We start from the raw sequence: 24,398 nt of genomic DNA, 5'->3' as shown, positions 1-24,398 counted from the left end.
TCTAGTCGGTGACTAAATGTGTTGGCCGTCCATTCGGTGATTACATTTGTTGGCCGTCCATTCGGTGATTACATTTGTTGGCCGTCTAGCAAGTGGCTAAAATAGTTGACTATGTATTCTGTGACACAAACATCTGACTATGTGGCTAAAATAGCTGACCGTCTAGCGACTAAAATATTTGACCATGTCTCTGTGACTCAAACATCTGACTTGTATCCTGTGACTCTGTGACTCAAACATTTGACTATGTGACAAATGTAGATGAGCAGCGTGTAGCGCCATACACTCCCCCTCCCAAGATGAATTAATTATCTAAATTAAAACCAACACGTTGACCAATTATAGACTCACGGCTGACCACGGCGGTGTATCCCTCAAACTTACCGGCGTGGAGCCGCATAATTAGCCGGCTGCCGGCTCCAAGTCTCGTGATTAAGTTCCGGCGTCAGAAACATTTGCCGGCACAACGCTGCTCAAATATTCAGCAAGTTGCTCGCGCTGTGACGTCATCTTTAGTCAACAAACAGACCGGTCAATGGCCAGTCTATAATTAGACCAGTGGCCAAACTTTAAACAGATCAGCGGCCAATCTTTAAACAGACCAATGGCCTCTAAAACCTGCTGGCCAAAACTTGTTGGCCAAAACTTGTTGGCCAAAGCCTGTTGGCCAAAGCCTGTCGACCAGATTGCTGAAATTTGAGTGAGACCAGTTTCCTCTAGACGACACATTGGCTCCTCGCTTGGTCTGGAAACTTCTTGGACGCCCAGTGCCTACATTTGGTGATACTTCTCTCTTCTGGCGTCAGGTAACTGCTAGATCTCCCCCCCCCCCCACCCAGTGAGTTATCGCATCCCTGGGACGGGCGTGGAGCCTTGTTGAGACGAGCAAAGCGAAATGAAATTTTCCTCCGCCAGTCAGGCCACTGGGGTTGAGGAGGTTTGAAACGAGCGCTTGTCTGGTGGAGTACAGGACGATGGACGGCCGTACACAGAAGTACTGACCAGTGGACGGCTCCAAATGTTGGTGGGATACAAGGTCATGGTCAGTCATGGCCTCACAAGGTCGTGGTCAGTCTTGACCTCATGAGGTCAATGGGGAGTCATTACCTCTCAAGGTCATGGTCAGTCGTGGTCTCCGAATATTATTTCATAATTATTGCAACACTTACCCGGGCACCACTGACTCCCCTTATCCCCGACACCACTGACTCCACTTACCCGGGCACCACTGACTCCACTTACCCGGGAACCATTGACTCCTCTTATCCCCGACATCACTGACTCCTTACCCCGACACTACTGACTCCGCTTACCCGGGCACCACTGACTCCACTTATCCAGGCACCACTGACTCCTTACCCCGACACCACTGACTTCACTTACCCAGGCACCATCGACTCCACTTATCCTGGACACCACTGACTCCACTTATCTTGGACACCACTGACTCCACTTACCCAGGCACCATTGACTCCACTTATCCTGGACACCACTGACTCCACTTATCTTGGACACCACTGACTCCACTTACCCAGGCACCATTGACTCCACTTATCCTGGACACGACTGACTCCACTTATCTTGGACACCACTGACTCCACTTACCCAGGCACCACTGACTCCACTTATCCCAATAAGTCTACTTACCCCACCCCCAACCCACATCATCACCCACGAAGTAACTACACCCACCCTGATAAATCTCCTCATCTAAACACCAATCTCGGGTCTTTTAATTCTCCAGGACAATCTATCTTTTTTTGGCACTAAAAATCAATGTCGAACTCTGAGTAACGTAAAAAGTTGAACACAAGGTTCCAGATAATTTGACATTCTCGGGTTATTTGACTGTTGAGAAAACAAATATTCATAGAATAACAATTCAACACGACATGTGTGTGGTGGATCGTTGTGTGTCTTCGTGTGTCTTGGTATTTTTAAAATGTGTCTTGATGTATAATTAGCAGCGACACAAGACGGGGACGGGGTGCTGACAAAATTTTTTTTAGTTTATTGTTGCAGTAAGATTAATAGCTTATTTAAGGAGGGGGATCATTATGAACAATATGACGCCATATAAGATAGGGTAACACTAAAATGTGTTAATGGTTTTAGTACATCATATATGTAGCCATATAGTCAGAGGTGGGAAGGGTGACACCCAGGATTACCCAGGTGTCACTCGAGCTAGCGTCATCACTGCGTCAATTGTGTATTTTTACTGTCTGCGTCAGTCTCTTTCAGACATTTCTTTAGGGGCAGTACCCCCAACCCCCGAGCGCATCCATTTTTCGTTACACTCACCCCCCCCCCCCCCCCCCTAGACGAAATAGAAAAAATACAAATTTTTACTTCTATAGAAAATATATACTTAAACCAGGGCGCTCCTCCCCCTCCCCCCCCCCCCCGAAAATTTTAGTTCGCCTCCGCGAAAATTTCAAGCCCCCCCCCCCCTCCCTCCCGGAGAAAAAAATCTGGAAGAAACACTGCTAGGTATGAACTGTCATATACAGCCAGCATTGATTAGGTTAGACTTTTGAACACAGTGACGTCACACGCTAAAAGGGCGGTTACATAATAATTGTGATTTCACCAAACGCAGTTACCCCCCCCCCCTATCTATGCGAACATACTGCCTTTCCCCACCCCACCAAGACAATCTGCAAGGAACTAGCGAAAGGAAGGGGAGGTAATTCGTGCATTACTTCCCCTGTATTGTACACAACAAGAGCCGTAAGGAAAAAAGCCGGAGAAAAAGGAGTTGTTTAATTGGCTAAGAGGTTTCAAACTAACGGCTCTCGCTTTTATCAAAGCCCCATCCATCTCGGTCACGTGCCCGTTCGCATGCTGAGATTAAAGGCTTAATTATCGCCGGCGTCACATCACAGGCGGGCAGCCCACCAGCCCACCTTACGGTTCTACAGGCCCCCACCAGCCCACCTTTCGTCCGACCACTCTCCCCCTCCCACCAGCCCACCTTTCGCCCGACCACTCCCTCCCACTAGCCACCCTTGAACCCCCCCCCCCAAGCCACCCCCGGGCCCACCAGCCCCCCAAGCCACCCCCGGGCCCACCAGCCCCCCCCCCCCCCTCCAATGTAGCCCCTAACGATGTTACCCAACCCAGCAACATGCCTGAACCCGTGGTATTATTTCGTTAGTCAGCTGTGGGATGCCTGTCACATCAGCTCCGGGGTGGGGACGGGGAGACGTGATGGCCAACCAATGGCCTCGTCTCTCGTCCCACGTCGTGTGTAGACTCCGAAATTTCAAAGGATTACTTTGGGAAATAGAGTTAGGATCTATACTCACATTTTAATTCCCTCTTAGTTTTCGCTTCGTAATTGGATTAATTTAAAATCTAATTCTTTACACCCCCTCCCCCACCCAAAAAAACAAACAACTAGCAACACCGTCTTGTGACTTGTGCTAGTTTTTTAAGGTTTTCTACTGTAGTATTTGCACTGTTGTGGCACACATTTTATATCATTTACTAGAGGGTCAATCTAAAGTATGTTTTACATACTAAAAAATGAATTTACAAATAGTTTATATAATCATTATTCAAAGAAAATATATTTTATAAAAGGATTATATAATCATAATTTATAGATAAACTATTTTACAGAACGTTTTCATAAAAGCTATCTGAAGAAAAAAAAAGAAAATTTCGTGAATGAGAAATTACCAAAAAATTAGCATGCATTTAATCAGCACACATTTAATAGATTAAGCGTTTTGATTTGATTATTGGGCCTGGGAGTTAGGCTTTCAAACAAAAACAAAAACTAAAAAAACAAAACAAAAATAGGGACAAGTATTACGCTGGGGTTTGTAGTAAAGATTAGCTCGACTTAGTTTGTACCATGACTTACGTTAGCTAGAGCAGTCAAGTTATTCTTGACATACTCAGCTGTAGTCGAGTTATGCTTTGTTTAGGGTTATATCGTGTTAAGTTATGTTTAGTTTTAATTCGTTCCAGTTAGGATTCGTTTGGTTTAGGATAGCTTTAATAAAAGATTAAGATTAGGTATGTGTAGTTAATCTCCCCGCCTGGCCTGCTTTAAACCCATTCAAAGATCCAAATTTTCATCATCAAATAAAGCCCTGTCTACAAAAACAATGAATAAATAAATTCCCATCTCTGGTTTTTGTTGATTGTAGAGCTCTTCCTCATCAGCTCTTTATATGTGGATGGGGTAAAAACAGAGATGTATGCAAATATCTTAGCTTAAAAAAAAAACATTAAAATATGTTTGGAATCAAACAAAAAAAAAACTGAATTATGTGAAAAATGCAGCGTCAAATGAATCGTGAAGAAGTAATGCATTGAACGATGTAAAAAAAAAATATTGGCGGAACATCCACCTCTCAATTGTGTAAAATGTCAGGAATCAGCGTAAAATATTGGCGAACATCTAAAAATGTCAGTAATCAGCATAAAATATTGGCGGAACATCCACCTTTCAATTGTGTAGAACAGGGGTCTCCAAACAACGGCCCGCGGGCCGGATGCGGCCCGCGTGGTCCTCTAATCCGGCCCGCGGAGATCTTTTTTTGGGTGGGTTTTTATAAGGTTTTAAAAAAAAAGGTTTTTGCCCAAGGAAGACTTTCCTAATATTAAAACTTTTGCAGTTGTCGGCCCCGACAGTGTTTCGTTTGGGGGGGGGGGGGGGTAGACGTTCTTCGGGGGGGGGGGGGGGGATTCGCCAACTCGAAGAAATGCCTGGAAGAATCTCTGGCCCCCGAACTGATATTTTATAGTTAATGCGGCCCTCGGGCTGAAAAGTTTGGAGACCCCTGGTGTAGAATGTCAGTAATCAGCATAAAATATTGGCGGAACATCCACCTCTCAATTGTGTAGAATGTACCATCAGAATTTCAGAATGTTGTTTTACATGAGTCACGGGTTGTAACATGTTTTGTTGTCCATCCTGGTCAGCTTCAGACATTACATCTTGTCCACCTAGGTCAACTAACTGTCCTTCACACATTACATAGTGTCCACCTAGGTCAACTAACTGACATACAGACATCATATCTTGGTCTATAAAGACAAGACAACGTGAGCACACACGTGAGCACACATTGACTCACGAGGCTGTCACTGACCCACGTGACGATGTAACGCACGTGCCTGGAGCATGACGAAGCAAGTTAGCTCCAGCTTAATATGGGTGGGACAAACAGACAGACAGAAATACGGGAGTCACGTGACACAGCTTCAGTTTGACAGATTAAAAACTTTTGAAAAAAAGGAATGCAAAATTTTGTGTCTTGTCTGGTAGTGGGCCCAAAATGTGTTCCGAGATAACAGTAACTTGAAACTGCCTTAAACTGTCACGTGATTACAGTAACTTGATACATCATAAACGTCTCAGTTCAAATCCCAGTCACGTGGGCCGCAAATACACCATTCTGTAATCCACCCTGCTCTAATCTACCCTGCTCTAATCCACCCTTATTTTCCATCCACGCCTGTTGGTGTCCATGACAACAAGATGTCTGCTCACCAACACGTCACGTGTCTCAGACCACCTCTGATACCTTTTCTCTTGACAAACCAAAATCCGTCCTTATAAGTTTGTTGGACTCATCATTCTAAGATTACTGGACACTTGACAGGTAAAAGTATATGCTTTCTATATGAATTCCATTTTGTTGGCGAGGGCTTTCCCCACCCCCACCCCCTCCCGAAGAGCTGCCTGGAAGAAACTCTCTACAACCCCCTACGGTTTACAATCCACGATACAACCCTCAACCGTCACCGACCTATGGCCCCATTCGACTTGCCGGCCCACGACCTTCCGGACGTATGACCTAAAGACATCAACGATAAGGAGATGACAGCGACCCTTAGAATGCCGGCACTATTACAAACAACGTAAAAGCGGCAATCAATCAATGTATCAATAAATATCAGTGGACCTCCCCCCCCCCCCATACACAAACGTACCTTCAGCCCATGCCCGTAAGACGTCGCCATTGCCAGTCCGTGTGTGGACCCATCTCCTGAGGAACTCCGCCCCCCCCCTTCTGTTGACGCCCCCCTTCTGTTGACCCCCCCCCTTCTGTTGACGCCCGCTCCCCCCCTTCTGTTGACGCCCCCCTTCTGTTGACTGCCGCCGAGTCATATTTTTCTATTTGCTCTAGTCTTAGCCAGCCAACAGCTGTGTTTCAACTGTCGTTAATATGAGTTATTTCCCCTGTGCTAAATTTAGACTGACACCCACGACTGAAGTAAACATTGTGTTGGTGGAGGTGACCTTTTCTTGACCAATCTTTAACAGGGTTGGGGTCATCGTACATAGTAACCAATGGTTGTTGTGGTGGTAACCATACACAACAAAATGTGAGGGAAGATTAAACTTGGCGCTGGTGGAAGTTCTAGGTGAAAACATTGACGCTGTCTTTTATTGTGGGCGGTTGTATGGTCGCTACCTGTGGTAGTGATGTCTTTATTGTGGACGGTTGTATGGCCGCACCTGTGGTAGTGATGTCTTTTATTGTGGGCGGTTGTATGGCCGCACCTGTAATAGTGATGTCTTTTGTTCCAACGTTTGGCTCAATGTAACCACCCGCCCCCCCCCCCCATGCATTATATAGGGCTTGGCTTCACATAACCCCTCCCCATTATAGCCCGCCTACCATTTTCTCATTTTTTACACGCCCATGGAACAATTCTTAGAGATTAATTTGATTCATTAGAACTTAGAACACGCTTGACCACCTCACTCACACCACCTTACCATTTCTGTCAGTTAACCAAACACACATACCTGCCGCCCCCCCCCTCTACATTTAACCCCATTGACTGAGTTCCGCCCCTGTCCCCCCTGTACAGGAAACGCTCCTGTGACGTCAACCTGGGCTTCCACTGCCAGACGGCGGAGATTTCGGACTTTGCAGATTTCTACGATTACCTGAAGAGTCCCCACAGTCCAGGCAAGAAGCGGTCAGTTCGTGCAGTGCTCTAAGTACTGGCATCTACGTGCTGGAGGTAGGTCTGTCTGTTTTAGTGTGGGCAGTTCGGGCAGTGCTCTAAGTACTGGCATCTAGGTGCTGGAGGTAGGTCTGTCTTAGTGTGGTCAGTTCGGGCAGTGCTCTAAGTACTGGCATCTACGTGCTGGAGGTAGGTCTGTCTGTTTTAGTCTGGCCAGTTCGGGCAGTGCTCTAAGTACTGGCCTCTAGGTGCTGGAGGTAGGTCTGTCTTAGTGGGGTCAGTTCGTGCAGTGCTCTAAGTACTGGCATCTACGTGCTGGAGGTGTTACGGGTCAGTTGTAGGTTAGACTAGAATAGGATAGAATGATCTAGAATTAGGGGAGAGTGAGTGTGTGAGTTGAGTTTACCCTAGAATATTGTTAACCCCGGTGTGTTTGTGTATTGTTATCCCAAGGTCGAATGCGGTATAAAAGCTGGAGTGAATGGTTGTCAGGGGTTAGTTGGTAGTGGTTAGGTCGAGGGCTATGTTGTAATGTGAATATGTGAGACCTAATAAACGTATTGAACGTTAACCCGAGTCGTTCTTGAATTCAAATCTAACCCGGACGTAACAGGAGGTAGGTCTGTCTGTTTTAGTTTGGTCAGTTCGGGCAGTGCTCTAAGTACTGGCATCTAGGTGCTGGAGGTAGGTCTGTCTTAGTGGGGTCAGTTCGGGCAGTGCTCTAAGTACTGGCATCTACGTGCTGGAGGTAGGTCTGTCTGTTTTAGCGTGGTCAGTTCTGTGGAGTCTATTCTGATGGGGTCTCTTGTGTGAAGTTGTCTGACCATTGTTTCCTCCAGATTTTTTTCATGGTGGGGGGGGGGGGGGGCACTTTAAATGGGGGCCGGTCTAAAATTTCCGTGGAAGGGGGGGGGGGGGTTGGCGGACACTGTTAAAAGTATATATTTTCTAAATTCCATTTCATTCCGGGGGGGGGGGGGGTAGACCTTATTTGAAGAGATGCCTGGAAGAAACTGTTTCCGACTAGCAATTGTCGTGTGTTCTATTTTAAAAAGTCTGCCTATTGTCGTGTGTTCTACTGTAAAGCAGAGTTTGCCTGTTCTCGTGTCTATTGTTTTCAAGCAAGTCTGTTTTGTATAAACCCCAGCATTGAGACATTGCAACAGAAAATAGAACTGTGTGCATGTTTCTTCTTATAGACTCATTCGGTTGAATGAAATACATTTTTAATGATATAACCTGAGGCTAATACATGATTTCATGCAGTTGCACAGTACACACCATCACTCTAATTTACCTAAGATGACGCACTAACGTTTAACATCTGTGCACGGCATTCACACGAACACGTTACAATTTATTTTAAAACTTTTGTCTCGCAAAAAAAAAAAAAAAAACCTTTCTCAATAACTTAGGTTTGAAGTTTATGTGTGAGTTAATCTTTTGTTACTCTGTGCGTGTATAATTTATGTTCTAATGTTTCCTAATTCTTGTTACACAGTGTGTGTGTATGTTCTAATATGTTCTCTGATTCTTGTTACACAGTGTGTGTGTGTGTATGTTCTAATATGTTCTCTAATTCTTATTACACAGTGTGTGTGTGTGTATGTTCTAATATGTTCTCTAATTCATGTGACACTGTGTGTAAAATGTTCTAATATGTTCTCTAATTCCAGCCAGGTCCACCCAACAGCGCCAAGAGAAATCTTGCTACATGAGAAAGACAAGAAACAACAGTGGTGACGTCATTTTAAGGTTGTGATATAAAAAGAAACATTTTTTTTTCAGTTCTATTTTTACTAGTCAAAATATTTTTCGTTGATTTTGACACAAGAAATAAAAGGTCATTTCATAATTGTCTCGTTTGAGTTTTCGTAACTTTTTAAAATGATGCTCATCACGTCTGTCTGCCAGTGGTTGATATTGGGCCGGTACACGGTTGTTGTAGGCTAAAGCCGGGGTCACATCCTGTAAACATGTTTTTGCTAAAGCAGTGTTCACATTGTATAAACAGATGTTTTAGCTAAAGCCGTGCTCACATTCTGGATTTAATTAATTGGCATCAAATATCTACACATTAAAATTTCCGGTGAGCGGATGTTCTTAAGGCACAACACAAATTGACAAAATAAATTTCTGATTTTTTAATAATATATTTCTAGAAACTATAAGCCTACACTGTAAAGTTTTTTAGCTGAAGTAAACATGTTCACTGTTCAAGAAAGTTCACAATTTAAATATAATCAGCCGAAAGTTCACAATGTAAATATAATCAGCCGAAATCCTACGTGAAAATCTGATTTAAAGTAACACGATTTAATAGTCAATGAAAACACGTCTATCTTTAACACTATATTAAAATAACTTGCAGAAAAAACAGAAAGTTCTCCCAGAATTTCACCCACGAAAAAAGCGAAAACATTTTTGGGAACTTCATCTCCCGTGCCCTGCTCTAGCTTGTGCAAGCCAGGCAGGAACGACAACTCTTTCAGCCCAGTCGCTCTGGCTTGTTATGTGTGAAAAATGTTTATCTCTGGGTGTTGCTGTAGCGAGAGAGAAATCCGCTGTTTACGATAATCTTAGAATTCCTCGTAATAAATTTAAAAACAATTGATTTCACCAATGTCCAAACACGTATCCGCACTTGAAAAAAATTATCGCCAAAATCTTTGGAATTTATGGTTGTCTCCCCTAGTCACGAGAATCTTGTCTTCATGTGAGACGACTGGGATGTGGTCTAGAGAAAACCTAGACCACAAGAAAACGTGGACCACCAAACCGTGTCACTGCTGGTCTGTGCCTCGTAGTAAGAAAACCTGGACCACAAGAAAACGTGGATCACCAAACCACTGCTGGTCTGTGCCTCCTGTTCAGCCAGACCACATGCGTAGTCCGAGTGCGTCATTGTCTATAATTAGCAGCACTAATGATGATTACCCGTCAGTTAGCAACAGATGGTAAGGCGGGTTTGTAAACATCTCATATAGGGTCAGAGGTCATCGCTGCTCACACAAGCACACACACACACACACTATAAGGGGTGGGGAAGTCAAGGCTACTCCACACACAAGTACATATACACACATTAATACATGTGTTGTGTAGCATATAATAGAAAATGGTAGCAGTGTGGTTGTGTTGTGTAGCATATAATTATAATAGAAAATGGTAGCAGTGTGGTTGTGTTGTGTAGCGTATAATAGAAAATGGTAGCAGTGTGGTTGTGTTGTTTAGCATATAACAGAAAATGGTAGCAGTGTCGTTGTGTTGTACATCATATAACAGAAAATGGTCAGTGTGGTTGTGTTGTACAACATATAATAGAAAATGGTAGCAGTGTGGTTGTGTTGCGTAGCATATAATAGAAAATGGTCAGTGTGGTTGTGTTGTACAACATATAATAGAAAATGGTAGCAGTGTGGTTGTGTTGTACAACATATAATAGAAAATGGTAGCAGTGTGGTTGTGTTGTACATCATATAATAGAAAATGGTAGCAGTGTGGTTGTGTTGTACAGCATATAACAGAAAATGGTCAGTGTGGTTGTGTTGTACAACATATAATAGAAAATGGTAGCAGTGTGGTTGTGTTGTACAACATATAATAGAAAATGGTAGCAGTGTGGTTGTGTTGTACAACATATAATAGAAAATGGTAGCAGTGTGGTTGTGTTGTACAACATATAATAGAAAATGGTAGCAGTGTGGTTGTGTTGTACATCATATAATAGAAAATGGTAGCAGTGTGGTTGTGTTGTACAACATATAATAGAAAATGGTAGCAGTGTGGTTGTGTTGTGTAGCATATAATAGAAAATGGTAGCAGTGTGGTTGTGTTGTGTAGCATATAATAGAAAATGGTAGCAGTGTGGTTGTGTTGTACAGCATATAACAGAAAATGGTCAGTGTGGTTGTGTTGTACAGCATATAATAGAAAATGGTAGCAGTGTGGTTGTGTTGTACTGCATATAATAGAAAATGGTCAGTGTGGTTGTGTTGTACAGCATATAATAGAAAATGGTTCAGTGTGGAAGCCAATACCTGGAGATTCAGCGCCTAAGTCCACACCCGGCTAAACTCTACTTCATCTAACCAACACATCCTTAGACTGTGCTTACACTAGACCTACATATCCAACTATTCAACGTGCTTGCCACCAATAGAAGGACACAAACCAAAGGTGATTGGGTGGGGAGGTGGTGTTGTAATGTAACTAGGTTGTATCAATCAATCCAATGAAAGCAATCAGCTAATGCGTGCACCAACACAGAGCATGCAGGGCACTAGCCAATTGTTTTCTGCTTGCTACTGCTGTGTGTCAGATGATCAAATGTTCCATCAGACAATAGCACAACATTTTTAGCTGAGTCAGGACTTCAAGTGGCTCTTTCTCAATGGAAGTTTTCTTCACTGTACCTCAGTTAATTAGTCCTTGACCTCATATGTGAGATCAGATGGCAATAGCACTATACCTGACACATACAAACACCCACACACAAGTATAGCACTATACCTGACACATACAAACACCCACACACAAGTATAGCACTATACCTGACACATACAAACACCCACACACAAGTATAGCACTATACCTGACACATACAAACACCCACACACAAGTATAGCACTATACCTGACACATACAAACACCCACACACAAGTATAGCACTATACCTGACATATACATACAAACATCTACACACAAGTATAGCACTATACCTGACATATACATACAAACATCTACACACAAGTATAGCACTATACCTGACATATACATACAAACATCTACACACAAGTATAGCACTATACCTGACACATACATACAAACATCCACACACAAGTATAGCACTATACCTGACACATACATACAAACATCCACACACAAGTATAGCACTATACCTGACACATACATACAAACATCCACACACAAGTATAGCACTATACCTGACACATACATACAAACATCCACACACAAGTATAGCACTACACCTGACACATACAAACACCCACAAACAAGTATAAACCCATCAAGACAAAAACGGGTGAGATAGAGATATTATTTATGATTCATCAAACAGGTAATGTATACACAATCAATGCTAGACACATAGGAACATGTGATGTATGGGTGTTGTAGCTGACACACATAATGTATGGGCGTTGTAGCTGACACACATAATGTATGGGTCTACTGCTGTTGTAGCTGACACACTGGCACAGACAGCATGCTGAGTATCTGGACCGGTCCATCAAAAGATGGATGACCCGCATGATGACCCACACAGACGACACACACAACACATGTCCCTTAAAATATTGCTATATATGTACATGTAAAATGTGTGTTACTCTCCCCCAAATAGTCAGCGCCTGTTTAACATAATTTATTCTTGTTGTCACAACAAAGGCCACCATTTTGAGCTAGTATAAAAAAAAATTATCATTTGAATTCATGTCCCTAAATTCAGGGTATAAAGTAGTTACATGGTCTCAATATAAAATCTTCATTTGATTAACGTATTTGTTTTGTTGATTAAAAACTTCTTTGTTGTGATACACATTTTTTAAGTATTTGAGTACAAAGTTATAAATAGGACCCATCCGTTGCCATGACAACAGACAGGCTACACATGTGTACAGACAATAAAACCTGGTTAAATAAATACTTGTGTCCAGTGGTCATTCAGTGGTCAGTCTACCAATAAATACTTGTGTCCAGTGGTCATTCAGTGGTCAGTCTACCAATAGACCCACCACTGTCCAGTGGTCATTCAGTCAGTGGTCATTTAGTGGCCAGTCTATCCAATAGTCCCACCACTATCCAGTGGTCATTCAGTGGCCACACTACCAATAGACCCACTTATTGTCCAGTTGTATGACCTACCACTGTCCAGTTTACCACAAGACTTTGAATGACCTACCACTGTCCAGTTTACCACTAGACTTTGAATGACCTACCACTGTCCAGTTTACCACTACACTTTGAATGACCAACCACTGTCCAGTTTACCACTAGACTTTGAATGACCTACCACTGTCCTGAGTGGTCACCCTAACATCTACACTACCAATATTTACAACATTGAGAATTGACATGCTAAAACAAACTACAGTGAAACAACCCACCCAACCATATCAACCCCTCCAACCCGTATAGACCAGTCCAACCCAAATGACCCCCACCTACCCACATGACCTCCATCAACCCCAATGACCCCCACCAACCCACATGACCCCCAGTAACCCCTACAGACATCCAGGCCACACCAGTGAAATCAAGCTGTGCTAGCGTCAAGTGAATGAAGGATGGAATGTTTGAATGAAACAATGACTGCACTAGGTCAAAGGTCACAATGTTATCTAAACCTAAACATCAAGTGATTTCTCTAAGCAATTTCCCAACATCCACACAACTTGGGTGACATCTTGACATCACATCCATGATGACATCTTGACATCACATCCATGATGGCATCTTGACATCACATCCTGGATGACATCTTGACATCAATGACATCCTGGATGACATCTTGACATCAATGACATCCTGGATGACATCTTGACATCAATCCCATTCTCGCTGCCATCCATCTCTTGATTCCTTGTGCACAATAAATGAATAAATACTCCAGTGCTGTTCACTTGCTTGTATGTCAACATTCAGGCCACATTGGTGCTGGCCACAGGAGGGTGGCCACAGGAGGGTGGCCACAAGAGGGTGGCCTCATATCCTCTCTACATAATTCTTGGGATAAAATCCAATCTTGTCCCCCTTTTTGCCCCGGCACCAGCCCATCTCATCCTCTGTGGCGATCTGTGTGAAGACATCCCCTGTAGACAACACATTGTACACATTGTACACATCAGACAGTCAGGGTTTTAGGAGCTTAACAACAACACACTATACATATCAGACAGTCAGGGTTTTAGGAGCTTAACAAAAACACATTGTACACATCAGACAGTCAGGGTTTTAGGAGCTTGACAACAACACATTGTACACATCAGACAGTCAGGGTGTTAGGAGCTTGACAACAACTAGTCACAAGCCAGAAGCTTAAGTAACTAACAAACACAAATACACCAACCTCTCCCAAACAATCAACAACCCAGCAATCCACTGACCAGTCAAGAACACATTGACCAACTGACAACCCACAGCCAACAACCCACTGACCATCCAACAACCCACTGACCATCCAACAACCCACTGACCAACCAACAACCCACTTACCAACCAACAACCCACTGACCAACCAACAACCCACTTACCAACCAACAACCCACTGACCAACCAACAACCCACTGACCATGCAACAACCCACTGACCAACCAACAACCCACTTACCATCCAACAACCTACTGACCAACCAACAACCCACTGACCATCCAACAATCCACTGACAACCCACTGACCAACCAACAACCCACTGACCAACCAACAACCCACTGACCAACCAACAACCCACTGACCAACCAACAACCCACTGACCAACCAACAACCCACTGACCATCCAACAACCCACTGACAACCCAGTGACAACTCACTGACCAATCAACAAACACCCCAGAGACAACCCACTAACCAGCTTTGAACTCGAGCTCATCATCCTCGGCCTTGACGTAGTCGTACAACGCCCGCACCATCCATCCCGTGCTTGGTGGCTCCTCCCCCTCATCATCGTCCTCGTCCTCCCCCGTGTCCCCCTCACCAAACGGGTTTTCTCCGTTGTTGACTGGCGAGTCGTTTCTGGCCCTGTAAACACAAACCTAGCTATAAGTATTGGGGAGACTGGCATTTAGTTTCTGGCCCTGTAAACACAAACCTAGCTATAAGTATTGGGGAGACTGGCATTTAGTTTCTGGCCCTGTAAACACAAACCTAGCTATAAGTATTGGGGAGACTGGCATTTAGTTTCTGGCCCTGTCAACACAAACCTAGCTATAAGTATTGGGGAGACTGGCATTTAGTTTCTGGCCCTGTAAACACAAACCTAGCTATAAGTATTGGGGAGACTGGCATTTAGTTTCTGGCCCTGTCAACACAAACCTAGCTATAAGTATTGGGGAGACTGGCATTTAGTTTCTGGCCCTGTAAACACAAACCTAGCTATAAGTATTGGGGAGACTGGCATTTAGTTTCTGGCCCTGTAAACACAAACCTAGCTATAAGTATTGGGGAGACTGGCATTTAGTTTCTGGCCCTGTAAACACAAACCTAGCTATAAGTATTGGGGAGACTGGCATTTAGTTTCTGGCCCTGTAAACACAAACCTAGCTATAAGTATTGGGGACACTGGCATTTAGTTTCTGGCCCTGTAAACACAAACCTAGCTATAAGTATTGGGGACACTGGCATTTAGTTTCTGGCCCTGTAAACACAAACCTAGCTATAAGTATTGGGGACACTGGCATTTAGTTTCTGGCCCTGTAAACACAAACCTAGCTATAAGTATTGGGGAGACTGGCATTTAGTTTCTGGCCCTGTCAACACAAACCTAGCTATAAGTATTGGGGAGACTGGCATTTAGTTTCTGGCCCTGTAAACACAAACCTAGCTATAAGTATTGGGGACACTGGCATTTAGTTTCTGGCCCTGTAAACACAAACCTAGCTATAAGTATTGGGGAGACTGGCATTTAGTTTCTGGCCCTGTCAACACAAACCTAGCTATAAGTATTGGGGAGACTGGCTTTTAGTTTCTGGCCCTGTCAAGACAAACCTAGCTATAAGTATTGGGGAGACTGGTATTTAGCATGTACAAATACACACAACAAAATTATCTGGGCCAAATGTAACCTTTAAAGTCATCTAAAATTAATCTGTTAAGTAGTTAGACACAAAAAATAACTAGGAGATCAATAATTATTAGACATGTAAATCTTATCTAAGCAAAACAAAAGCAGTCCAAAGTTTCTCAGTGGTGTGCTCATGCTGGTGGTAGGATGCTGACAACTTGTCATGTCAAAGTGACATGCCAACATGTCATGCCAATATGACATGCCAACCTGCCATGTGAAAGTGACATGCCAAAAAAGACATGCCAACTTTTCATTTCAACATAACGCTTCAACTTGTCATGTCAAAGTAACAGAACAGTGACATGCAAACTTGCCATGCCAATTTTTCAGTTGGAGCAGATATTGTCATATCAACTGTCATGCCAACTTGTCATGTCAACATGGAGCAAAAACTGTCATACCAACATAAAATGTTAAACATACAAGCACACATCCACTTAACTAAACAACATAATTAAGCCTAAAATTAGATAGCAATGCATTTTCAGTTTTAATAATAAACTCAACATCAAAAGTAAAATCAACTAACTGCCACTATTAAACAGAACACACAGTACACCACAAGCCAGCAGAGTGGTTCAAGTTAAACAAAAAAACATGCTTTCTTAGAGACATGCATAAGCTGAAGGTTAGGCTGCCACGGAACACACAGCCTGCAAGAGATGCCAGCAGTCAAAGAAACAGTGAGCAATGCAAGGTGTCAGTGCCGGGCATGCAGTAGTCCAACAGGCAGTCAGTGCTGGGCATGCAGCAGTCCAACAGGCAGTCAGTGCTGGGCATGCAGCAGACGGCAGGATTTACTTGTCCAGCATGCTCCGTGGCGCTGGGACTGGGTAGCTGGGCGTCCCACAACTGACGACAGAGCCACGCTTCAGCGAGCTGGTGTTGGACGTAGTCTCCTCTTTCACGGAGCCGTTGTGGGCCGCGGTGTGCTTGCTACTTGACTCCTCTATCTGAGACTCCTCTAGCGTACCCTTCTCCTCCTCTTCATCAGAGTCATACTCTCCGAAGGGATTTAATGAATCCACACAAATTGTAGAACTAGCCAAGGGGAAAGGTGAAACTGGGGTCAGATCTTGTCAGGTGGGGGGGGGGGGGGTAGTTGCAGCATTCATATACCTGGTCTGACATGTCATACACTTGGTCTGTCATGTCTTATACCTGATCTGTGCGGTTGCATACCTGGTCTGTCATACACCTGGTCCAACATGTCATACACCTGTCTGTCACATCATATGGGAGAAAGTCAAGCAACACCTTATGAAGGATGTCAGTTAAGATATTTCCATTGGAAATGTCAACCCAATATGTATGGGGTGTGTTAGACATAGGAGAGGGGGGGGGGGAGTTGAAAATGTTCCAATGCTGACTGTCACAAGAATACAATCACGGTATGACAGAAGGTTGAGTGCAGGGTGGTGGAGGGGGGGTCCAGTGGTTTGGTCAGTGATACACTTCTTGTGGGGGTCAGTTGGTGGTGGGGGTCAGTTGGTGATAGGGGTCATGAGGAAGGGTAGGTTAACTTACAACATAGACCTAAATATCCACTGACAGATGTACTCTTTAGGGATGGGCCGCACAAAATCTGTGATGTAAAATCTTCAGGCAAAGAGATTAGGATTAAAGAATTAAGTCCATTGGTTGTTTGTCACTAAACCTCAACCACTTTATCAGGCAAAGATGTAAAGGTTAAACAATGTATGTATCTGTATGTATGTATGCTGGTAGATGGGAACTGAGCCACAATACCAGGCACCATACTTGACTCATCTGTAGACCAACCTAACATCCAACTCTGACATAATCAGAGCATTGAACTGTTAAAACTACAACTTTCTAACAAATAATACCAGCAACAAAGCGCTGAACTAGAACCAAAAAATCACTTACAATAGATGGACTCTGTTTTAAAATAAAGATTCATTCATCAATAAAACAAGATATTCTAAGTAGTAGCAAGTCACCATTCCACCAAAAATAAAACCATCTTTATGTGGCATCAAATCTAATGACAACAGTAACTTCATTCATATTTCAACTAGCTATCTAGCAAACATTATAATCTCATGTCCACCATATAAAAGAGAGACCCACCATATAAAAGTGAGACCCACCTGCCCACCATATAAAAGTGAGACCCACCTGCCCACCATATAAAAGTGAGACCCACCATACAAAAGTGAGACCCACCTGCCCACCATATAAAAGTGAGACCCACCATACAAAAGTGAGACCCACCTGCCCACCATATAAAAGTGAGACCCACCATACAAAAGTGAGACCCACCTGCCCACCATATGAAAGTGAGACCCACCTGCCCCCCATATAACTCACCTGTCCATACTACCACTGGAAGCTGCACCGTGTGAGTTTGAAGTCTGTGATTTGTACGTCTGCTGGGGCTGCTGTTGTTGCTGTGCCTGCTGTTCTGTGTAGCTGCCAAAGCTGTCCTCCCTCGAGTGTTTGATGCTGGTGATCATGATACCACCCTCAGTGGAGCCCAGGTTAGAGCGGCCACGCTTAGAGATGGCCTGTAGCTCAGGGGAGTACTCCTACAGGACAGAGAGGTCAGGGGTTAGAGCGGCCACGCTTAGAGATGGCCTGTAGCTCAGGGGAGTACTCCTACAGGACAGAGAGGTCAGGGGTTAGAGCGGCCACGCTTAGAGATGGCCTGTAACTCAGGGGAGTACTCCTACAGGACAGAGAGGTCAGGGGTTAGAGGTTAGAGCGGCCACGCTTAGAGATGGCCTGTAGCTCAGGGGAGTACTCCTACAGGACAGAGAGGTCAGGGGTTAGAGGTTAGAGCGGCCACACTTAGAGATGGCCTGTAGCTCAGGGGAGTACTCCTACAGGACAGAGAGGTCAGGGGTTAGAGGTTAGAGCGGCCACGCTTAGAGATGGCCTGTAGCTCAGGGGAGTACTCCTACAGGACAGAGAGGTCAGGGGTTAGAGCGGCCACGCTTAGAGATGGCCTGTAGCTCAGGGGAGTACTCCTACAGGACAGAGAGGTCAGAGGTTAGAGCGGCCACGCTTAGAGATGGCCTGTAGCTCAGGGGAGTACTCCTACAGGACAGAGAGGTCAGGGGTTAGAGCGGCCACGCTTAGAGATGGCCTGCAGCTCAGGGGAGTATTCCTACAGGACAGAGAGGTCAGGGGTTAGAGCGGCCACGCTTAGAGATGGCCTGCAGCTCAGGGGAGTATTCCTACAGGACAGAGAGGTCAGGGGTTAGAGCGGCCACGCTTAGAGATGGCCTGCAGCTCAGGGGAGTACTCCTACAGGACAGAGAGGTCAGGGGTTAGAGGTTAGAGCGGCCACGCTTAGAGATGGCCTGCAGCTCAGGGGAGTATTCCTACAGGACAGAGAGGTCAGGGGTTAGAGGTTAGAGCGGCCACGCTTAGAGATGGCCTGCAGCTCAGGGGAGTATTCCTACAGGACAGAGAGGTCAGGGGTTAGAGCGGCCACGCTTAGAGATGGCCTGCAGCTCAGGGGAGTATTCCTACAGGACAGAGAGGTCAGGGGTTAGAGGTTAGAGCGGCCACGCTTAGAGATGGCCTGCAGCTCAGGGGAGTATTCCTACAGGACAGAGAGGTCAGGGGTTAGAGCGGCCACGCTTAGAGATGGCCTGCAGCTCAGGGGAGTACTCCTACAGGACAGAGAGGTCAGGTCAAAATGAGGGGAGGTCAGGTCATGTGTGAGGGGAGGTCAGGTCATGTGTGAGGGGAGGTCAGGTCATGTGTGAGGGGAGGTCAGGTCAAATGTGAGGGGAGGAGGCCAGGTCAAATGTGAGGGAGAAGGTTATTCTTAGACCACATGACTGTTGGTATCTGGAGATTGCAGCTGAGCTTGATAAAGTGGTAAGAATGAAATATGTCCTAATTAAAAGTTTTCAGCTTTCAAACAGTTGTGTCTGGGTTACTTCCCTTATTTAATTTATGGGTTACTTCCCTTAGACAGTAAAACAAGTTTGCATAAAATTACAAACTGGTTTTCCAGCTTGAAATCTTACACATACCTTGCAGCAAACCTATCTTAGGAAAGATTGTCAACCCACCTCAAAGGTTGGCCAGTTCATGGCCATGTCCACCCCATGGTTGGCTGACCACCACTTCAAGTCCTTGTTAGGGTCAACGTTCCCTATGGTTGAATGGAGGTTGGTGTAGATCTGACTAAACCTGTACAGAGGAAACAGACAATAGAGTCATGGTCCATTGGTCATCAGATTTCATGGCTAGTGGTCAATAGATTCATACTTGGGTGTTACTACATCCTAATGTTCAGTTAGTTGACAAAGTCAATGGAGTACACATGCATGTTTTCATCAGTTCTCATGTTCAAATTCCCATGTTTAAATTCTCATGCAGCTACATGTGTATAATTTTGTTTCAAACACTACGTCACAGGCAAACCATTTCACATAACTAAATGTAAATGATACACACAAAAATAGGCACAATAAAACACATCTTATTTTGCTAGGCACAATAAAACACATCTTATTTTGCTAGGCACAATAAAACACATCTTATTTTGCTAGGCACAACAAAACATATCTTATTTTGCTAGGCATAATATAACAAATATATTATTTTGCTAGGTACAATAAAACATATCTTTTTTTGCTAGGCATAATATAACACATATCTTATTTTGTTAGGCACAGTAAACATATCGTATTTTGGTATGCATAATAAAACAAATAAAACACACATCTAACTTGGATACAATACTAGGCACAACAAAACAGCTCTCCACAAATGAGTGAAAGACCATGTCTTACTTTGCTAGACACAACAAAACAGCTCTCCACAAATGAGTGAAAGACCATGTCTTACTTTGCTAGACACAACAAAACAGCTCTCCACAAATGAGTGAAAGACCATGTCTTACTTTGCTAGACACAACAAAACAGCTCTCCACAAATGAGTGAAAGACCATGTCTTACTTTGCTAGACACAACAAAACAGCTCTCCACAAATGAGTGAAAGACCATGTCTTACTTTGCTAGACACAACAAAACAGCTCTCCACAAATGAGTGAAAGACCATGTCTTACTTTGCTAGACACAACAAAACAGCTCTCCACAAATGAGTGAAAGACCATGTCTTACTTTGCTAGGCACAACAAAACAGCTCTCCACAAATGAGTGAAAGACCATGTCTTACTTTGCTAGGCACAACAAAACAGCTCTCCACAAATGAGTGAAAGACCATGTCTTACTTTGCTAGACACAACAAAACAGCTCTCCACAAATGAGTGAAAGACCATGTCTTACTTTGCTAGGCACAACAAAACAGCTCTCCACAAATGAGTGAAAGACCATGTCTTACTTTGCTAGACACAACAAAACAGCTCTCCACAAATGAGTGAAAGACCATGTCTTACTTTGATTCAACACTTAAATCCAAACAATAAAACACACATCTAACTTGGATACAATACTAGGCACAACAAAACAGCTCTCCACAAATGAGTGAAAGACCATGTCTTACTTTGCTAGACACAACAAAACAGCTCTCCACAAATGAGTGAAAGACCATGTCTTACTTTGATTCAACACTTAAATCCAAACAATAAAACACACATCTAACTTGGATACAATACTAGGCACAACAAAACAGCTCTCCACAAATGAGTGAAAGACCATGTCTTACTTTGATTCAACACTTAAATCCAAACAATAAAACACACATCTAACTTGGATACAATACTAGGCACAACAAAACAGCTCTCCACAAATGAGTGAAAGACCATGTCTTACTTTGATTCAACACTTAAATCCAAACAATAAAACACACATCTAACTTGGATACAATACTAGGCACAACAAAACAGCTCTCCACAAATGAGTGAAAGACCATGTCTTACTTTGATTCAACACTTAAATCCAAACAATAAAACACACATCTAACTTGGATACAATACTAGGCACAACAAAACAGCTCTCCACAAATGAGTGAAAGACCATGTCTTACTTTGATTCAACACTTAAATCCAAACAATAAAACACACATCTAACTTGGATACAATACTAGGCACAACAAAACAGCTCTCCACAAATGAGTGAAAGACCATGTCTTACTTTGCTAGACACAACAAAACAGCTCTCCACAAATGAGTGAAAGACCATGTCTTACTTTGATTCAACACTTAAATCCAAACATGAATGCATCTGGAAAAATGTTTTCTTGAAAAAGTCTATTCTTTTCTGTTCAAACTCTTGGCATCTCTTGTATACCTGCACAAACAAACAAACAAACAAACAAACAGTGTTGCTTGAATGGATCAAACACATTTTAAATTCACTACAATTGTTAAATAAACACACATTTTCTGGAGATGTAAGAGTTGCTCTCTGTACATATGTTTAGAGTAGATTTGTCTTCAACATTTTTTATTGATACATTTAGTCTTTTAGAGGTTTTTATTCTTGCTTTGTTTACTTTAGTATTTAGGAATGGTAGAAGTAAAATAGTAAGTGAATATATTCAAGTTTTTAAAACAACAAAGTAAATTATGTGCACAACTTTCCTTCTAAAAGTTTTAATTTTAAAGTTGTTCTGCAGCAAGTGATACACCAACCAATTATCTGCCCTTTATTTGTGTCTGCCTCTAGCTACAATTGCTAACACAAAATCTCCTTTTGTTAATGATTTCAGCAATTTAAAAAAAAAAGGAATACTAATTTAATGTATATTTAGGTTGAAAATGAGATACTCTTGTGTTGTCATTAAAGATGCATTATTTTTTTTAATCTTAAGAAATCCCACCATGAAAAAACGAGTCTAAAAATTTGGAAGACACCTACTTCTGTCATGTCCTCAATGTACTTGGCGTTGTATCCGTTGAGGTCGTTGACAGCAGCGTTGTACTTCTCTCTGGTGCTCTCAACTTCCTGCTGACATTTTCTCAGTTTGTCTTGGAGTTTCTTCAGCTGGAACCATATGTGGTGCATGTCTCACATACGGGGTTTATCTTCTTTTACACATGTGTGTGTGTGATAGGAACTATACATGGTGCATGTCTTACATACGGGTTTTATCATCTTCTATATGTGAGTGTGTGTGTTGAGTTCTTTTGTGTATGTAATGTGTACCAGATTGTGTGTGTGTAATGTGTGTGTAATGTGTGTGTAATGTGCATGTAACCTGTGTGTCATGCATGTGTCACCTGTGTGTCACCTGCATGTACCCACCTGGTCTTGTGAAACTGTCGTGTCACCTCTGGCATTGTTCTCCTGGTTGGCTGTGTGTCATGTGTGTGTCACCTGTGTGTGTCACCTGTGTGTCACCTGTGTGTACCCACCTGGTCTTGTGAAACTGTCGTGTCCCCCCTTGCATTGTTCTCCTGGTTTGCGGTGCTCTTCTCTGTCTTACAGGCTGTGTGGTAATCTTTTCTTGCTGCCATCACCTTGGCTAATCTCTTACCCCAGGGTTTCTGGGCCTGGGGACACACAAGACATGGTTTGTGTCTATGATGCCTGAACTAAATGATATGGTACAATGTGATAATGCAGAAATATATTTTTCAAATTGACCCAACTTATGTCTCATCCACCACCTTCTAATTGTTGTAACAACATATCAGTATGTGAACAAGGGAAATAACTCAAACAATTCAAATAGTCAGGGAAATCTGTGTGGAACAAACAAACTCATTGTCAACTACACATTCTAGGTTAGCTCATTTATCCTTTAAATATTTTTTAGAGTTGCAGTAGGTTTTATTTATTTGAAGGCACAAAGCATTAATACAAGACAGGGTGACACATCAGTGGACAGGGTGAGACGTCTGTGGTCAGGGTGAGACGATGTACAGGCAAGGGATAGCCTGATATAACCATGAAGGTCAATGACACAATGAAGGTCAAGGTCATGGAAATCTTGTACCTTTCTGAAGTTGTCTTCGAAATCTTTTGTCTCTTTAAAATGCATCATAGATTTGTGGTAGTTCTCTTTCTGCCAGACCTTGATGGCGGCGTGGACCTTGAAGATGAGCTGCTCCGCCATTTCTGTGTGCAGCTCGGCGTTGTGGTCAGCCTCCTGCAGGACACCCCGCCACGCCGCCTGCGTGGTGCCGTACTCTGGACCTGGCAACAAGCAAATCAGTCACTTATTATTATATTATACATACTTATATAATAAGGGTATCTACAGCACCTAGTCAAACACACCAGTTAAAACAGACAAGATGACCACAGTTAAAACAGACTGGTGAGACAAGATGACCACAGTTAAAACAGACTGGTGAGACAATACGACCACAGCTAAAACAGACTGGTGAGACAATACGACCACAGTTAAAACAGACTGGTGAGACAAGATGACACCAGTTAAAACAGACTGGTGAGACAAGATGACCACAGTTAAAACAGACTGGTGAGACAATACGACCACAGCTAAAACAGACTGGTGAGACAATATGACTACAGTTAAAACAGACTGGTGAGACAAGATGACACCAGTTAAAACAGACTGGTGAGACAAGATGACCACAGTTAAAACAGACTGGTGAGACAAGATGACCACAGTTAAAACAGACTGGTGAGACAATACGACCACAGCTAAAACAGACTGGTGAGACAATACGACCACAGTTAAAACAGACTGGTGAGACAAGATGACACCAGTTAAAACAGACTGGTGAGACAAGATG

General features: G+C 43.3%; 2 protein-coding genes across 8 annotated transcripts in view; one reads left to right on the top strand and one right to left on the bottom strand.

Annotated features, from left to right (window-relative positions):
- Nucleotides 1-8,802, top strand: part of LOC131958034 (uncharacterized) — a 43,041-nt gene extending 34,239 nt beyond the window's left edge. The window contains exons 6-7 of one of the 2 annotated variants that reach the window (XM_059322936.1): nt 6,844-6,999; nt 8,623-8,802. In XM_059322936.1, coding sequence (XP_059178919.1) covers nt 6,844-6,976 — 133 coding nt within the window. In that variant the 3' untranslated portion in view covers nt 6,977-6,999; nt 8,623-8,802. Of the gene's footprint in view, nt 1-6,843; nt 7,000-8,618 lie in introns of both variants that reach the window. The other variant, XM_059322935.1, reaches the window with a different exon arrangement.
- Nucleotides 8,803-11,985: 3,183 nt separating this feature from the next.
- LOC131958027 (protein kinase C and casein kinase substrate in neurons protein 1) overlaps nt 11,986-24,398 on the bottom strand; it is a 41,685-nt gene continuing 29,272 nt past the window's right edge. For 4 of the 6 annotated variants that reach the window (XM_059322912.1, XM_059322913.1, XM_059322915.1 and 1 more), the window contains exons 3-11: nt 23,633-23,832; nt 23,049-23,186; nt 22,552-22,677; nt 21,881-21,981; nt 19,798-19,918; nt 18,080-18,297; nt 16,547-16,786; nt 14,531-14,700; nt 11,986-13,775 (exon numbers count right to left, since the gene is read on the bottom strand). In XM_059322912.1, the coding sequence (XP_059178895.1) occupies nt 13,669-13,775; nt 14,531-14,700; nt 16,547-16,786; nt 18,080-18,297; nt 19,798-19,918; nt 21,881-21,981; nt 22,552-22,677; nt 23,049-23,186; nt 23,633-23,832 (1,421 nt within the window). In that variant the 3' untranslated portion in view covers nt 11,986-13,668. Of the gene's footprint in view, nt 13,776-14,530; nt 14,701-16,546; nt 16,787-17,272; nt 17,345-18,079; nt 18,298-19,797; nt 19,919-21,880; nt 21,982-22,551; nt 22,678-23,048; nt 23,187-23,632; nt 23,833-24,398 lie in introns of all 6 variants that reach the window. The other 2 variants (XM_059322916.1, XM_059322918.1) reach the window with 2 other exon arrangements.

Source organism: Physella acuta, unplaced genomic scaffold, assembly GCF_028476545.2.
Source record: "Physella acuta isolate Inbredline_101_S28 unplaced genomic scaffold, ASM2847654v3 ptg001284l, whole genome shotgun sequence".
NCBI classification, from domain to species: domain Eukaryota; kingdom Metazoa; phylum Mollusca; class Gastropoda; family Physidae; genus Physella; species Physella acuta.
Note: the sequence above shows the minus strand (reverse complement) of the source record. Positions and strands in the feature narration are given on the sequence as shown.